At 36.9% G+C, this 18,511-nt stretch overlaps 1 protein-coding gene across 3 annotated transcripts in view; it reads right to left on the bottom strand.

Annotated features, from left to right (window-relative positions):
- LOC129748129 (centaurin-gamma-1A) overlaps positions 1-18,511 on the bottom strand; it is a 517,098-nt gene that overhangs the window by 8,136 nt on the left and 490,451 nt on the right. For 2 of the 3 annotated variants that reach the window (XM_055742626.1, XM_055742625.1), the window contains exons 3-4: positions 3,608-3,749; positions 3,408-3,542 (exon numbers count right to left, since the gene is read on the bottom strand). In XM_055742626.1, coding sequence (XP_055598601.1) covers positions 3,408-3,542; positions 3,608-3,749 — 277 coding nt within the window. Of the gene's footprint in view, positions 1-3,407; positions 3,543-3,607; positions 3,750-8,214; positions 8,473-18,511 lie in introns of those variants that run through there. The other variant, XM_055742627.1, reaches the window with a different exon arrangement.

An 18,511-nucleotide genomic window follows, 5' to 3' on the forward strand; every position in this document is an offset into this window, starting at 1 on the left:
TCATTGATCATTATATGCATAGCCAGTCTTTGGCCATCTTTGGCGGCGTACAGGAGAACGGAGTGTGGAGGCGAAGGATGAACCACGAGCTCGCGCGACTCTACGGCGAACCCAGTATCCAGAAGGTGGTGAAAGCTGGCCGGATACGTTGGGCGGGACATGTTGCAAGAATGCCGGACGACTGTCCTGCAAAACAGGTGTTCGCTACGAATCCGGTAGGAACAAGACGAGCGGGGGCGCAACGAGCGAGGTGGTTAGACCAAGTGGAGCGTGACCTGGCGAACGTGGGGTGCCCGAGAAATTGGAGAACGGTTGCCATGGACCGAGTGAATTTTAGGAATTATGTTCGTCAAGTTATGTCGTGAGACGGAATACTATGTAAATAAATAATAATGCATAGCCAGTACTCAATAAGGAATTTAGAATAGAAATAGAAATTTGGTACTAAATACAGCGGGTTGTTTTGAAACGAATAGCTGGTTTACAGCAATGTGGATTGCTGATTTTTAAGCAATTTGAATTGCTGGAAACCAGCATTAACGTTTGCTGTTTTTTCCAGCAATCTAAATTGCTGGAAATTTTGCTGGAAAGTCAGCGGGACAAAAACCAGCAAAATTTTGCTGGTTTTCAGCAAAAAAAAAATGCTGTGTACACTGTAAATTTTTGACTCGGTTTCCAGCAAAAAAAATTGCTGGAAACGTTCAGCAATATAAATTTTTGCTGGAAACCAGCAATCGATTTTCTTATTGCTGGATTTTTCAGCATTCGGTTGTGTTCTTGTCATTTTTGCTGGAAAATCAGCAATCGGTTTTCAAATTGCTGGACTTTCCAGCAATTGGTCTAGTTTGCTGGAAAATCAGCAATCGAGTTGTCAAATTGGAGTCTGTTTGTTTTCGTACGCTGAAGCAAGGTGAGACTCTTTTTCACGAATTTTGTTTATGTTAATACTATTTTTTTTATTTTCCTCTGTATTCTAGCAACCAGACATCAAGTCAAGGGTGAGTTTGTATTGGAAAATGGATTTATTGGATTCATGAAAAGAATTAATCAAATCTCTATTTCAGGTGGCGGATGACTATCACATTGGCACAAAGCTGCCACCCCGGAGGCGGTGTTAATATATTCACAGATAATATATTGACAAAACATATATCTCTGCAAATTCATTTAACTCATAATAAAAAAATGGAAGAAAACAAATGTTGTTTATTACTTATCATGTGCACAGCCATTTTCGATATTTAAATTTGAATTGAAATATAAATTTGATACCAAATTCAGCAGAATGCTTTGATAGAAATAGCTGGTTTCCAGCAATCTGGATTGCTGGTTTCCAGCAATCTGGATTGCTAGCAATTTGAATTGCTGGAAAGCAGCATTGATGTTTACTGATTTTTTCAGCAATCGATATTGCTGGAAATTTTGCTGGAAAGTCAGCGGGACAAAAACCAGCAAAATTTTGCTGGTTTCCAGCAAAAAAAAAATTTGCTGTGTACACATGTTCTTACTCCATCAGGGTCAGTCCCTGAATAACGTAACGACTAACAAAACACAGTGGTCGAAATCTGCACTCATCCAGGTTGAGTAAACAAGATTGATCTGCTTTTAGATTCACAACACTCACACACTAACCGGGAAACTACGAGCTCGTTACCTCATTTTACAAACAAGTTAATTACCGAACTTACACATTGGTATTCGGTGAAAACCACAAATTGTTCGGTAAATATAACCAGTTATTCGGTTTTTATTACCGGTTGCTCAGTAAAATTTACCGAACGCTCGGTAATAAAAACGACGAATTGGAAACCCACACTAACCGGAAAATCACGAGTTTTTTAATTCATTTTACCGACAAGTTGATTACCGAACTTTCACATTGGGGTTTCTATGTAAATCACCGATTGTTCGGTAAATATAACCAGTTAATAATTTACCGAACATTCGGTAAATAATTTTCGAACGCTCGGTGTTAAAACCGACGTATCATTTTATAGTTAGTTAGGTAAATATAGCGGTATTTCGGTAATAACTACCGAACACCAGTAAACATTTTTGAGAAGAAGACAAATTTTTACTGATCATGGAATACATCTTTGTCCATCGTTTGCAGTAGATAACTCATTTTTGTTTATATTGGTTCATACGACCTAATCAAAACAAACTCTAGAAGTTTTCTATTGTCGTATTACAGACTGAGTTTCTGAGGATGTTATTCAGGGATTCTAGAAAAATTGAGTCAGAACTCATAAAAGTTAGAGGATCTGATAAATACCAGGAAGGTCTTGAGCATAATATTCTCTAAGAAGGACATTACGTTCCCAAGAGCCAGAAGATCATCATTCACAAGAATTGGGCTGACACAATCCTATAGCTCGAATAGGAGATGTCTGCCTGTTGCCATAGACCATCAGATGTATTTTAACGTAGCCACTTGATGGGTACCTGCCTTTTTTCATCATTTTTAAACAACTTGTCGATTTGGGCTCATTCTAATTTCTCAAACCCTGCGGTCTCAAAAGCTTTGTTTTGGCTCAAAACTTTTCGATGATTTTTTTTCAGAATTTTTAAGTAACGTTTACATGAGTAAATTTGAACTTTTAGGTTTGTATGGGAAAATTGAATTTCGTACTGAAAAATCAACATAATTTTTGTTTCTTATGTGGAACAAAGCCTGCTCATAGCTTTTGTGCCAATTTATAAATTCTCTAAAAGACATTTTCCGCTGAATTACTTTGTCGAAGACCGTTACTTCGTTATTTATTAGGCAAAAAAATTATTAGCTGTTTAACAGGGGTATGTCTTTTGGCATTGAAAAACAATAAATTCAATTGACATCACTGCTGTTGTCTTGCGAAGTACTGCATGAAAAGTAATCATGCAATACCTCGCTGAGTATTAGCAGTGATGTCTATTTTATTAGTTGTTCTTCAATGCCAAGACGTGCCCCCGTTAAACAACAAATTACTTTTTTGCCTAAAAAGATACGAAGTAACGGTCTTCATAAAAGTTATTCCGAGGAAAATTTCCTTTATAGAATCAATAAATTGACACAAAAACCATTAACAGGCTCAGTTCCACAGAAGAAACAAAAATGATGTTGATTTTTTCAGTACGAAATATTCAATTTTCCCATACAAACCTGAAAGTTTAATATTTCTCAAGTAAACGCGACTTAAAAATTGTGCAGAAAATCATGGATGAGTTTTGAACCAAATACAAGCTTTTTTGACACCAAAGTTTGAGAAATTCAAAAATTACCCCGAATCGACTCAGTCTATTCCGACAATCTTATTTTTGTCTTTGAGACTTAAAATTTCTTGAAGACACTGCGAAGATGCAGGGGAACTTCCCGAATCTAAACCATAAACGGAAACCTTCTTTAACACCTCAAAACTGATACTAACCGTCTTGAAAGACCCGTTCCACGTTCAATCCGTAGGTGGCACAAGTTTCGTAGTAGGAGCATCGCTTCAGATCCTGGGCCAGCTTCCGCGCCCGGGAATCATCGATGACCCGCGGGGATCGTTCACTGATGGCATCTGTAAAAATAATTAAAAAATGTTTTGACAAATTCTATAGTAATTTAAAATTTCAAAAATTTTACCTTGCGTTCCCACTAGGATGATCGGGATCTCGGAACTGTTCCGATAGTGGGACATTTTGGTGTAGTAGGTGTAGACGGCGTTGAAGCTCGATTCGTTCTCCAGGCTGAACACGAAGATGACCGCATCGACCCAGGCTGCAAACTGTAATTATATTAAAAGAGAATGTTGATGGTTAGAACAAGTTAACGAAAAACAATTACAACACAAGTAAAAATGATAAATCCTTTATTTGGTTCCATTTAATGTTTTTTTTCGAATTTTTTTTTCAAAGAAAAAAGCAAAACATCTCCACGCACAATGCCAGTGCGCAGTTATTTAGGCGTCACCATAATTGATTCGTCACGGTGGGACGATAAATCATAAACACAGAGACCCCTACAAACCAAACCGGAGACACCCGGAGAGAGTTCCCTCGGAAGGTTCACGAGAGGATAGCGATAGCGAAAAAAAAAAATCGTTTTTCGAAAAATATGAACCAAAAACGGTGATTCAGGTTTTTGCGCGCAGTCTCCCTTCGTAGTATTTTTTTTTCGAAAACGACACAACAACAACAACAACAACAACAACGTCAGAAAAAATCCAGGAACAATATTCCGGGAGAAAAGTGCTGCGCTGCGCTGAGCGAGGGGAGTATATTAAAACGAATTCCGCATTATTAACTGTCGAGACCGGCGACGACTCCTGAGGAAGATCCCTGTTTCTTCCAGGAGGTGAAACTTTTATTCGTAGAAAATAAAAAAAAGCAAAAAAAAAGAAAGGAAAGGTCGAAATAGTGCGTAATTTCTTTCATTTTTTGGGAATTTTCTGACATCCAATGACATTATACGAGACGGAAGAGGTTGGATTTCTGTTTTCTCCATTGAAACGCTTTGATTGATTCGGACAGATTTATGTGATTGATCCGATCCGTTAGGTGAAAGACGTTTCCGAAATGTGTTGAAAAATTCGTTACGGAAAACGTCCTAAATAAACTGTTGATTAGGAAGTCACTTAACCTGATCGATTATGTATTTTTTTTCCTTTGAGAGCAGGAATTGATCAAGGGAAGATTTTGAGTTTCGAATTTTTTATCTTATGAAGTTATTTTATCGGTTCTGGTGATTTTTTTTATATTTTATGAGAAAGAATATTTAAGAATTGAAAGAATATAGACAGAGAGAAGATTATATATTCTTTCTCAAAGAATATAAAAAATTTCACCGATGTAACCGATAAAATAATTTCATAAAATTAATTTACGATGATTAACTCCTCATTTAAGAAATTTTCATCACATCTCAATCTGTACCTATACTTATGAAACATGATGAAAAAAAATCTAAAATTAAAAAAAATAGCTTCCTAATCATTCAACTGGAACTTGGAGCTAAAAACTTTGTGGACTCAGAACTTAGAACTTAAATCTTTAAACACAGATTTTATATAAGGGCATTTTTACAATTCTAAGTTTTTATAAAAGCTTGAATATATACGAGCGAGTTTGGAATCATCTATAATTTACAGCTCAGCACTCAAAAATCAAATTTTAGAGCTTGGAGCTTATGGCACAAAACTTAGAACTCGGAATTCGGAGCTCAAATATCAGAACTAAAGGCCTAGAAAAAAGACACAGAATTTAGAACTAAGAACACTGAACACAGAACTCAGAACCCAGAACTCAAAACTAAGAACTCACCAGTTACGAATCAGAACTGAAACCTGGGAAGTCAGTTTCCTGAAAATTTTCTAAAATTTGAACACACGATACAAATTAGAATTTTGGAACTCTTAACTTAATAATCCGTATTTAGTACTCAGTCATCAGAATTCTGGACGTAGAACTCAGAACCCAGAATTCACAGAACTCAAAACTTTGAACTCAAACTCAGAATCCAGTACTTAGAACTGTGAACTAAAAACTCAAACTTTGAACCTCAAACTGAGAATTCAGATAACTTAAAACTTGTAGTTTTAAACTTAAAACTCACATTCCAGAAATCAGTACAGATTTTGGACCTTAAAAAATCAAAACTTAGAAATTAGAACTCATAACTTAGAACCAAGAGTTCGGGATTCAAATTCAGCACTCAGAGATCAGAAATTGAATCTCAAAATTTGGAATTCAGAACCCCAAATTCAGATAATGGAACTCAGAATTTGGCATTTTGATCTCAGAATACTGAACACAGAGCTCAAAAAGAAGAACTTGGAATTCAAAACTAAGGAGTCAGAACTTGGAACTTAGAACGAAAATCTCCGAATTCGACATTTAACACTAAGATCTGTACTTTGGATCTGTAACTTAGAGCCCAGAGCACAGAATTTGGAGCTTAAATAAGAAAACAGTACTCAAAACATAGAAATAACTAACCATGAACTCAGCACTTTGACTTAGTACTCAGTGCCATAGCTCTGAGCCTAGGATTAAAGTTAAGCACTCAAAAGTCAGCAATCAGAACACAGAATCTGAATATGATTTGAAGTACAGATTTTGGACATTAAAACTAAAAAAAAAAACAAAACTTAGAAATTAGAACTCATAACTCAGAACCAAGAGTTCAGAATTCAAATTCAGCACTCAGAGATCAGAAATTGAATATCAAAATTTGGAATTCAGAACCCAAAATTCAGATAATGGAACTCAGAATTTGGCATTTAGATCTCAGAATACTGAACAAAGAGCTCAAACCCAAGAGCTTGGAAGTCAAAACTAAGGACTCAGAAATAAATTTGAAGAAATGTTAAATGTCGAATTCGACATTTAATACTAAGATCTGTACTTAGGATCTGTAACTCAGAGCTCAGAGCGCAGAATTTGGAGCTTTAATAAGAACACAGAACTCAGAACATAGAAATAACTAACTATGAAATCGGCACTCAGGTCCATATCGCTGAGCTTAGGATTGAAGTTAAGCACTCAAAAGTCAGTAATCAGAACACAGAACCCAAATATGATTTGAAACTAGGAACTTAGACCTCATAACTCAGATCTCAGAACACAGACTTGGCATTCAAACTGAAAACCAAGAAGAACTCAGATACAAGAAATTCAAAATTAAGAACTCAGAAAACTGAAATTGAAACTCGGAATTTCAAACTCAGAAATCATAGCTCAGGACCTAGAACTCACCCTGGACAATGAATTCAGACCGATGAAATCAGAACACAGAAACCAGAACTTTTAACTAAAAACTCAGGAATGAAAACAAACGTTTAACACGTTCGTCGCCATTGGACCCATATTCCGGTGACGGGTGTATTTCCTGAGAGGCCACGTCATATCAAAAACGGATGACGCTCTCTTATCGAAGTTAGCCGCTCAGTTTAGCCACTAATTGCAAATCTTCTCCCTTTTTTTTTCTCGCTCAGAGGATTTCTTTGGGCCCGGCTAGTAGATCTACCCAATTGAGCTTGGCGAGTAAAGAACTCAGAGTTCTTTACTCAGAACTCAAATACCAGAATTTAGAACCCAGAACTTAGATTCCGAAAAAGTACACAGACTTTAGAATTAATAACTCAGGACTCAGAACTCAGAAATGAAAACTTAGAAGTCAGGCTTTTGAGCACTCGGGGGTCAGATATCAGAACCTAAGACACACAATTGGAACCTCAGGTCTCAGAATTCAGTTTTCGGAACACGGCTCTCAGAATTCAGAATCCTAAATTCACACAATCGAACTCAGAATACAGATACACGAATGCCGCAGAGATGGTAAAGTGTCTCAAATAAAACAAGAATACAGATGTTACATAACGCTTCTCAAATCAATGTTTATCATTCTCAGGCAATACGAAAGTCCCCGCTGTCCAATTCAATTTTTTAATATTGTTAAAAAATTAATCCAAAAAATCGCGAAAAAAAATCATTCAGCGAATGAATCACGTTTATCCCCCTGCCCGAATAGAACAAGACAGAACATTCCACGGTCACGGCACGGCGCAGAGGGACAGCTCGCAGCTGGAAGCAGTGTGATTGTTTTCCACCCATATCCACCAGATCCAAACTAGGGCACAAACAACAGGAAATAGATCATTGCACAGATCCAATGAATCGCATTTCGCCAGTCAGTAAATCATATCGCACCGGGGCAGTTTAGTTCAGTTCATATACGCTTAGGTGGTTGAGATTTGTTACCGAGTGGAACTGTTTTGGTTAGTCCATCTGCAACGACGTCGAAAGAGATGACAGGTAAGCGCAGTTTCCGCGCCGAATAAATCATTGATGGCAACCACCATTTTCGCCAGCTTCCGGACCGAACTCCGGAAAACGGGATGAGGGCGCCCCGCTTTAACAAAGATATCGCGCACGTTCGGAACGACTTTCATTATTATTTTTTTCGAAAAATTAACCTCAAAAACAAATATCTCACAAATCATTCGCACCCCTGCCTTCGACCCACCGAAAACGGAGAAACAACAACCACGCAGTGCGACAAAACAAAAAAAAAAAACGAAACGATACTTGTCAGCGGGCGATGATTTACAGACTCCGTTCCGGATCCGGCCCCTCTAATGGCAACCCTGGACTAATGGTCACTATTTGCGCCCGGAAATTTCTGGGTAATATTTTCCCAAAAAATCAGAAGCTTAGCAAAGGAAAACAATCGCCAAATGTCACAATACTCACAGCGTTTCCCCGATAATCCAATCGTAATGACTATTTTCGAAACAAAATCGGCTCCCTAACTGATGGCGTACTTCTTCGATCGAACCTGACTCCGGAAAACATTGAACTTGACTGCTTCGGGGGCCTCGCGGGGCTAATCGGGGTTGTAGACCTCTCCCCGTCTTCACCAGCTTCCTTGTTCCATTACCCTTCAGTGTGTGAAGTCAACGAAAAACGCGCAAACGGAAGTCAGCGTCTAGTCTCCAGCCAGGTCTACTCCAGCAGAAGAATTGTGGGTAGCTACGTGTGTGCTTTTTTGATACCTGAATCCGCACCAAAAGTCCCCCTCCTTGTCCCGAAGAAGGTCGCCCCGCGTGTGCATTTGCATAAGAGCGCAAGCGCACCAAACCACCCCACCCGATTCATCCCCCTTTACTACTTCCGTCTCCTTTCAAGGGAACTAGGTACTTGTCGCGTTGAGTGCAAAGCACCGCGGCACCAAAAGTTGAAAGAAAAAACTTGCAGTACCTAGCACTTTTTTTTTCGTTGTTACTTCCTTCTCTTTTTGAATTTGAAGAATGTAGCAAAAAAAAAACAGCAGTTGTAGCAAAACATATCCCGAGGTTTGATTTGGAACCTTGCATGTTTCGGCCTTTCAGAAATTCAAAACGATTCAAAAACCAAAAAAAAAGAGGGTGGTTGGTGATTCATTGTTTGGGGAGGCAAAACCCTTTGGTGAAGACATCTGTTCCGGACCAGTGTTTTCGAAAGTCAAGCGACAGGACGAAACACTTGTTCGTTCCTGGTTTTGAACGGAACTCTTATGAGAGTACGAGTTTGGTGGCTTTTGTTTTTCAGGTGATGAAATGTTTTTGTTCCTCTGGTTGGATGGTTGGTTGAATCTCGAGTGACGCAGTCGAGGTTGCCATTTTTGCCCAATGCGGACGAACAAAAACATACCAAATTTAAAACAAATTTTCTGAGGATTCTGAATTGAAATTAGAATTTAGGTTGATAAATCAGATTAAAATTTAGGATACAGACTTCAGGTTCTGAAATCTGCAAAAGAGAACTCTACAGTTCGATTTATGAGCACTGGATTTTGAACTCCGAACACCGAATTCAGAACCCTGATTTCTAAGTCCAGCATTCAGAGATTCGATCTAGAACTTGGAACTCTGAACTCAAGGTCAGAACTCCAAATACGAAACTTGGAATTGAAAACTCTACGCTCAAGCCCAAAACTGTGAACTCTGAAACCCAGCAATCAGAACTCTGTACTCTGAGCTCAGAACTTTGAACTCAGAGCCCAGAGTTCTCAATTTAGGACTCTGAGCCTCTGAACTTTTAACTCAAAATTCTGAACTTAGAACTCAATGCTCAGAACTTAGAACTCTTAACTCTACACCCTGAACTCAAACATCTGACTGAGCTCTGACCCTAGAATTCTAACGCTAAACTCTGAAATCAAATCCTGATTTTTGAACTCTGAATTCAGAACTCAGAACCCTGAATTTAGAACTCCAATATCCGTATACTGAACTCTAAATTTTTTGCTTTAAACTCTGACCTCTGAACTCAGAACTCAGAGCCAATAACTGTAAATATGAATTTTGAACCCATAACTTAAAACTCATAGTTCTGAGTTCTAATCTCAGAGTCTTGAACATAAAATTCTAAACTTTGAATTTAGAACCCAGAACCTAGAATTAAATTCAAAATCAAAACATTGACCCAGAACTCCAAATTCATAAACTTTGAATTCAAAACTCTTAACAACAGGCTCAAAACTCTTAACTCAGAACTTAGGACTTTGAACTTTGAACTCTGATACTCTAAACCCGAAGATCGGACTCAGAACTCTGAACTCTATGCTCTGGACTTTGTACTCTAAATTTTTAATGCAGAGTTCTGAATTCAGGACTTAGAGCACAGAACCCTAGAGAACTTCAAACTCTGACCTTAGAACTCAAAAATATAAACTCAGAACTCAGAATTCAGATTCCAGAATCCAGATATTAACTCTGAACTATTTAATCCAGAACTGCAATATCCGGACCCTAAACTCTAAACCTTTTATTTGTACTTTGAACTCTGAACTCAGATTTCAGAGCCAATAACTGTGAATATGAAAGTTCTTAACTCTGATATCAGGAAAATCTCTGAGCTCTAAACACTGAATTTAGAACCCATAACCAAATACAGAATTCAGAACATCGACCTAGAACTCCGAATTCGGGAACTTTGAATTCAAAACTCTAAACTCAAGCTTAAAACTCTGAACTCAGAACTTAGGACTCTGAACTTTGAACTCTGAATTCTGATACACTGAACCTAGAGATTGGACTCAGGACTCTGAATTCTATGCTCTGGACATTGTACTCGGAACTTTTAATTCAGAGCTCTGAATTTAGAACTCAGAGTACAGAACTCTGAACCCTAAACTCTAAACTCTGACCCTAGAACTCAAAAATATAAACTCAGAACTCAGAGTCCAGATTTATTACTTAGAATTTTTTTTGATCGGAACTCCAATATCAGTACACTGAACTCTAAACTTTTTACTTTGAACTTTGATCTCTGAACTCAAAACTCATAGCCAATAACTGTGAATATGAACTCTAAACACAGAACTCTTAACTGAAAGTTCTGAACTCTGAAATCAGATTCAGAACTGCCATATCCGTACACTGAACTCTAAACTTTTTAATTTGAACTTTGACCTCCAAACTCAGAACTCAGAGCCAATAACTGTGAATATTAACTGTAAACTTAGAACTCAAAGTTCTGAGCTCTGAACTCTGAATTTAGAACCTTATACCATAAATCCATAAATCAAAACATCGACCCAGAACTCCAAATTCGGAATTTTTGAGTTCAAAGCACTAATCTACAGGCTCAAAACTCTTAACTCAGAACATACGACTCTGAACTTTGAACTCTGAGCTTTTAACTCTGAACTTCGATACTCTGAACCCAATGATTGGACTCAGGACTCTGAACTTTATGCTCTAGACTTTGTACTCTGAACTTTCAGCTCAACTTTTAGCTTCTGAATTTAGAACTTGGAGCTCTTGGCTCTGAACCCTAAACTCTAAACTCTGACCCTAGAACTAAAAAATATAAACTCAGAATCCAGATTTATTAACTATTCTGAACTATTTAATTCAAAACTCCGATATCCGTACACTGACCTCTAAACTTTTTACGTTGAACTTTGACCTCTGAACTCAGAACTCAGAGCCAATAATTGTGAATATGAACTGATAACTCAGAACTTAATACTCAAAGTTCTGAGCATTGATATCAGAAAAATCTCTGAGCTATGAACTATGAATTTAGAACCCAGAACCTAGAACTATGTAAATAAATAAATAAAACCTAGAACCAAATTCAGAAATTGAAAAATCAAGCCAGAATTTTAAAACATTGAATTCAAAACTCAAACTTGAAACTCAGAACTTAGAACTCTATGCTCTGGACTTTGTACTATGAATTTTTAATTCAGAGCTCTGAATTTAAAACTCAGAGCACAGAAATCTGAACCCTAAACTCTAAACCCTGACCATAGAACTCAAAAATATAAACTCAGAACTCAGAATCCAGATTTATTAACTAATTCTTTATTCAGAACTCCAATATCCGTTTACTAAACACTAAACTTCTTACTTTGAATTTTGATCTCTGAACTCAGAGCTCAGAGCCAATAACTGTGAATGTGAACTGTAAACATAGAACTTAAAACTAAAAGTTTTGAGCTCTGATATCAGAAAATTCTTTAAGCTCTAAACTCTGAATTTAGAACTGAGAACCTCGAACCAAATTCAGGAAAACATTCAAAACATCGACCCCCGACTCCAAATTCGGAAACTTTAAATTAAAAACTCTAAACTACAAGTTAAAAACTCTCAGCTCAAGACTCTGAAATTAGAACTCTGATACTCTGAACCCAGAGATCGAACTCAGGACACTGAACTCTGTGCTTTGGACTTTGTACTCTGAACTTTTAGCTCAGAGCTCTTAATTTAGAACGCAGAGCTCAGAACTCTAAATCCTAAACTCTAGACTCTGACTCTAGAACTCAAAATATCAACTCAGATTCAGATTTATGAACTCTGAACTCTGAATTCAGAACTCCAATTTCCGAACTCTGAACTCTAAACTTCTACAAGAAAATGACATTCATCTTTGAACTAAGCAACCATAACTATGAATCTAAACCCTGAAGTCAGAACTCAAAACTCAGATTTCGAACTTCGAACTCTGAACTCTAAACTTTGTACTTTGAACTCTGAACATTGAACTCAGAACCCTTAACTAGGAATCTAAACCCTGAAGTTAGAGCTCAAAGCGCAGGATTCTAAACTCCGAACTTTGACACTGAACTCGAGACTCTTAACTTTAACCTCTGAACTCTGAACCGAGAACTTTGAGCTCAGAACTTAAATATCAGAACTCTGAAACCCTAACTCTAAACTCAGAATGTAGAACTACTATTGAAATCAGAAATCCTGAATTTTAAGTTCTTCAATTTGAACTCTGAGTTAAGAACGCAGAAAATAGATCGAACCCAGAACTCAAAACTCAGAATTATGAACTTTGGACTCTAAACTCTGGGCTCATAACCAAGGTTGCCAAAAGGCGGAAAAGAATTCTGACATTCTGTGATTTTACCCAAAAATTCTGTTATGGTTTTCAGTGACGCTTTTTAGTTTAGTTTCATTGAAAATTCATGGAAATTTTGGTCTTTTTTTACATTTGACTTGAGCAAAATCAATAAACCCTACTAATCTTATCACATATTCTCAATCTAAACTTAGAAATCCAAAATTTGATATCATTTAACATCAAACAATAAAATTTTATAAAAATGAAAAAAAAAATGAAATCTGTGATAATTTACAAAGTTCTGTGTTCTGCGACACAGATTCTGTAATGAAAATTTGCTCAAAATTCTGTGCAATTACAGATTTTTTTGTGATATCGGCAGCCTTGCTCATAGCTTTAATTTATTAAGAACTCTCAATTTTTAACTCAGAGTGTAAGGTTAACATGATCAGATATTATGAAATGAATGCAGTAGTAGTGGTTCGATTCGGAAGCTAATTTGTTGTTTTTTTTCTTTGACCTTCTTTTAAAATTATTTTTTAAGAATTTTTCTATCTTATTTCAAATCATGACTCAATATAAGTTTTCAACGTTTAATTGTGAAATAAAAATAAATTAAGTAAAACTTCGATTTAGAACTATCAGTATTAGCGTTTGATTTATTCGAAACACGATTTCGAAGCTTGTTTTGAAAAATGTTCTGCTCACCAAAACCAATATTCGAAAACGGAATTTGACATTTAAAACTGTTCCCTAGATTAATATGTTTAATTGAAATATCTATCTGGAATTTTTCGTTTTATTTTCTAGAATATTCAGCTAGAATTAATGCCGCAGCCCGTGGCGTAGAGGATAGCCTTCAAGTCTTCTAAGCCAACGGTCATGAGATCCAATCTCGATCACGGCATACATACAAAAATTTCTTTGGGTTGTTGGTTTTTCGCATTTGTAAAATGTTAGTCATCATATCCTCGAAAGATGTACGCTCAAAGGTTAGTAAAAAGAATCTCTTCGGGGAAATATAAAGTTTCATTGTATGTATTCCTGTATGTGTTTGTGTTCGTTTAGAAAAAAAAAGAAGAATATATATTACAAACTTAGAACATTTGAGGGAGATTTTTTGTTTTTTTTTCCAAATCACCCTTATTCTCACCCTAATTCAACCATATCCAATGCTCAGAATAAAATCAATGGATGGTTGAATCAGCCTGAAGTTGTAGTTGGATTGGTGGAAAATGCAAGGCCAAATCAGCCACGCTTTCTTTTCGTCCTAGAAATCTTTTTATAATCAGGTCTGAACCAGGAGAGCATTAGATTTTAGATATAAAGAATTTTTTTATTTTTTTTTTATTTTTGTTATGAAACGTACTCTTAATTCGTTTTTTTGTTCTTAAGAGTATTTTTATAACTTTGTACTTCCTTCGATCTTTTCATCTCTTCCCAAGCACTGTCTGATTGCATATGAATTATTAAAATATAGAAATCACTTTCCAAACAAAAGTTCAACTTTGTTTGCTGATGAAAAAAAGAGAAAAAACTATTTTGAAAGGAGAGAATTTTCGCCCAGTGAATTATGCATATGTTTTTCCGCAGCAAACTTCAACCAGCCCGGCCAAACAGAGGTGAAAGGAAGGCATTCCGCAATGAGATAAGATGGCACAACAAACGCTGAATAAAGCTCGAAAATGTATGGTGCACAAAAAAATATTACCATCTGGCCCCCGTCCGGAAGGAAATTCGCACTGGCACAGGGGCTGATTGCTTTCTGCCTCTCGGCCGGGCAGACTACCGGCTACTTCTGGCTGGATTCAGGGGTTTCGAGATCCAGGGGGCGGAACGGCATACAAATTTCGGGCTTGCCGGCAGCCAGTTCTTTGGGGTGGGTGCGAATGAGGAAATTAAAATTGCTCCCGGGCTTTTCTTCCGCAATCTGCAGTGAAAAAGTCATTACATGACGACGGACGGTGTTCTAGGTTTGGAACAGTGGGTGAATTGGGGTAGGAAAAATTTGAATTAAATTAAATTTTTTAATATCACAGGAAGATGTGATTTAAATTTCCAATTTGGAAAACAACTTCCAGAGGGAGACTATTTTTACGGAAAGATTAATTTTCCAAAAGATGATATTCCTTTAAATTTGAAATTTATTAAACGATTGAAGTTTGACAACTTTCATTGAAATTTTTGACACTGTTCAACAAAATTGAAAAAAAGATCCTGAAAAAAATGGCAAAGTGAGGGTGCAAATTTTCCCTGGCTTAGGTGTGTAGTTAGCTCAAGGTAGGTAGTGTCGAGTATGGAAACGGGGGAAAATCACTTGAGACACATGTCCCGTTCTGTGTCTTTCCCCTTATGGTTGTTCCCTTTGCCGGCATTAACATTAACTCCGAGGGTGTTAAGGATCTGGTACCACATGTCTCGAAAATCTTCCGTATACCAATGCTACCTGGCCGGGACTTTGACTTTCCGCCCATAACAGGAAGCCTAATGAACTTGTCGTCTTGTGGGTTCCAAATATCCGGACGGAATATCTTTCGCTGCTTTGCAATAGAATAGACACGTGGTTGAGGAATTGTAGAACATATTTTTTCCGTTTCTTTAAACATGTTCAGCATTTGATTTCAGTGGGAGGTGCACTGTGGCTGAACGAAATTGCAAACCTTTTAGGATTTCTAATTATTTTTTCTGGAAATATATGGGAAGGAAATTAGGTTCAATTTCAATCACGATTGCCGACAGTCGGCTAGTGTCTGAGACGTTTTTTCTGCTATCTGAAGGAAAGTAGAAATATAAAAAAAAATTACATATGAGATATGAATTCAAATAAATAATAAGGAATCGATGATTCAAATTTCAGGTAGAAGTTTATGAAATTTACAGGTAAAGTAACCATAAACGATGTCAATGAAACATTGAATAAAAGTTCTCATACATCAGCTTGAAATGTTTCATTTTGACTTGCAATGAATGTGTTTGGATTTGTATTTTTGCTGTTGTTGTAAAAATAAAAAATGCAAACAAAAACATTGGTTCGCAAAACTTTTCCTTACAAATGTTTTTTATTTAAATTCGATTTCGAGGAACTTTGTTTGAAGAAACAATGCCCTCAATTTGAGGCACCTTTACAAACCATTTGTACCGGAATCGCAGGCATTAAGTTTATTAATCTGACATATGCATAACATGAATACAAAAACAAACAATCGGCCAAAGAATGAATGAGGAAAAATTGCCAGCCAACAATCGGTTCAATCAATCCCCATCGAAGGATCATTAAAATCATCGGCATTGGAAGCGAAAAATGCAAAACTGCAACTCTAATTGCCTTCAAAGAATTCCTCCAAACAATTATGCTTATTTTTTCGCCAAATAACGATGACTGGGCCCGAACCGAAACAATGGCACGCGCGATCAATAGCCGATTCTGCTATTTCGCGCATCTGCACAAAGTATTAATGGAAAAAGCCTGGTACCATTCAATGGAAATTTGCATATTGCACCCATTTCGCGATGATTGTTCTATGCTTTAGGGACGACCCTTCCCAATACCTAATTCCTAAAAAAAACGCGAGTCCACATCATAAAATAACCGATGATCGAATGCGTGGTTAATTGCCTGTTTGAATAGGCCCCATTTGTAACTGTCGCATATTCGCGAAACAATTGCAGCAACAATAACAGTAGAACAGATTTTTGAATGGTGGATGCACATAAAAAAGTCTGCAAATCATTGACGAAACGATCTGATAATTGATTAGCCCAAAGTTCGAACTGCGTTATTGCGCCTTAATGACTTTTTGCGTTTCACGGCGCTCGGTTTTTTTTCCTCTCTCGGCTTAGATTTGTTGCGCTGCGACACTAATTTACATTGCAAATTAGCCAAACATTGCTACGGTTTAGCAGCATAATATCGGCAACTTTTGCCTTAGCCCTTGCGACCTAGATATGCGAGTCTATATATGAGTCTGCATCTCTTCGATCTTGTAAACGAAAAAAAAAGTCAGGCAAGGGGACGAGGTACAGGTATCTCAAATCGAAAGATGAAAAGTCTTTTAGTTCCAGTTGATTTGTTGTTACGCAAATTATCGTGCGTTTTTATGCGAAAAAAGTAAGTTACCACGTACCGGCATCAGTCAGAGATCAGGATTTATGCTGGGCACAACTTGCAGGCCTCTCGGGCGGCGATCTTTCGAACTGTGTGGCCTCCGTAAGGTTGATGATGGAAGGGTGAAAATTTACATCAGTTCCGAACTTGAACGATTCCGGAACCAATCGAGAGAGAAAAAAAAGGGTCCAATGTTTTCGTTCTAGTTTTACGATTTATTGATTTTTCATCAGAGCAAAGTTTTGAGGGTCTCAATCGAATTGAATAAAAAAAAAAGAAAAAAACAGTTCAGGGATTTGTTGCACAGATCGATCGAATCAACGCAGGGATTCGCTTTAGAGATGCTAATCAGACGCTGTTTCTCCGAGGCTCGAGCCCGTGGAGTTGAAGTTCGATTTCGACACATTAGATTCTCGTTTCGGATTTGCTGAATGCCTTCCCTCCCGGGTGGATTTGTTATGCTAATCGGGGAAATGCTTGAAAATTTGTTATTTATCGCTTCATTACGTTTACCGTTCGAAAAATCTCTTACTATTTAGGTTGTTATTTTTAAAAGTTCCTCCAACGTGAAAATTTCGTAACTGAGTTAAATTCGAAACATCAAATTTGGATTGACTTTAAAACTCTGATGTATTTGAAAATAGTATTAATAATCGTTGATTAAACGCTTGTAATGATGATTTGACAAAACTCAAATGTTAAAAAATCTTTCAACTCTTAAGTCTAAACTTTTGATTCTCAGTTTTTAACACTGATATCACAACTCTCAATTCTCATCTCAACTTTCAACTCTCAACTCTCAGCGTTCAATTTTCTACCCTCAACTCTCAACTCTCAACTCGTAATTCTGAACTCTCAACTCTCGACTCTCAACTTTCAACTCTCAACTCTCAACTCTCAACTCTCAACTCTCAACTCTCAATTCTCAACTCTCAACTCACAACTCACAGCTCTCAACTCTCAAATCACAACTTTCAACTTTCAAAACTCAAATCTAAGCTCTCAACTCTCAACTCTTAATTCTCAACTCACAACTCACAACTCTCAACTCTCAACTCTCAACTCTCAACTCTTAACTCTCAACTCTCAACTCTCAACTCTCAACTCTCAACTCTCAACTCAAAACTCTCAACTCTCAACTTTTAACTCTTAACTCTCAACTATCAACTCTCAACTCTTAACTATCAACTCTCAACTCTCAACTCTCAACTCTCAACTCTCAACTATCAACTCTCAACTCTCAACTCTCAACTCTCAACTCTCAACTCTCAACTCTCAACTCTCAACTCTCAACTCTCAACTCTCAACTTTCAACTCCAAACTCTAAACTTCCAAGCATTACATTAGATGTCAAAAATATAATAAATGTCAAAATTGTCAAAAATGTCGAAAATGTTAAATATGTTAAAAATGTCAGAAATGTCAAAAATGTCAAAAATTCCAAAAACGTCAAAAAAAAGGAAGTTAAAAATGTCAAAAATGTCTAAAATGAGAAAAAAATATCTAAAATGAAAAAAATGTCATAAATATCAAAAATGTCAAAAATGACAAAAATGTCAAAAATGTCAAATATGTTTAAAATGTCAAAAATGTAAAAAATGTCAA

The sequence above is a fragment of the Uranotaenia lowii genome, chromosome 2 (assembly GCF_029784155.1).
Source record: "Uranotaenia lowii strain MFRU-FL chromosome 2, ASM2978415v1, whole genome shotgun sequence".
NCBI classification, from domain to species: domain Eukaryota; kingdom Metazoa; phylum Arthropoda; class Insecta; order Diptera; family Culicidae; genus Uranotaenia; species Uranotaenia lowii.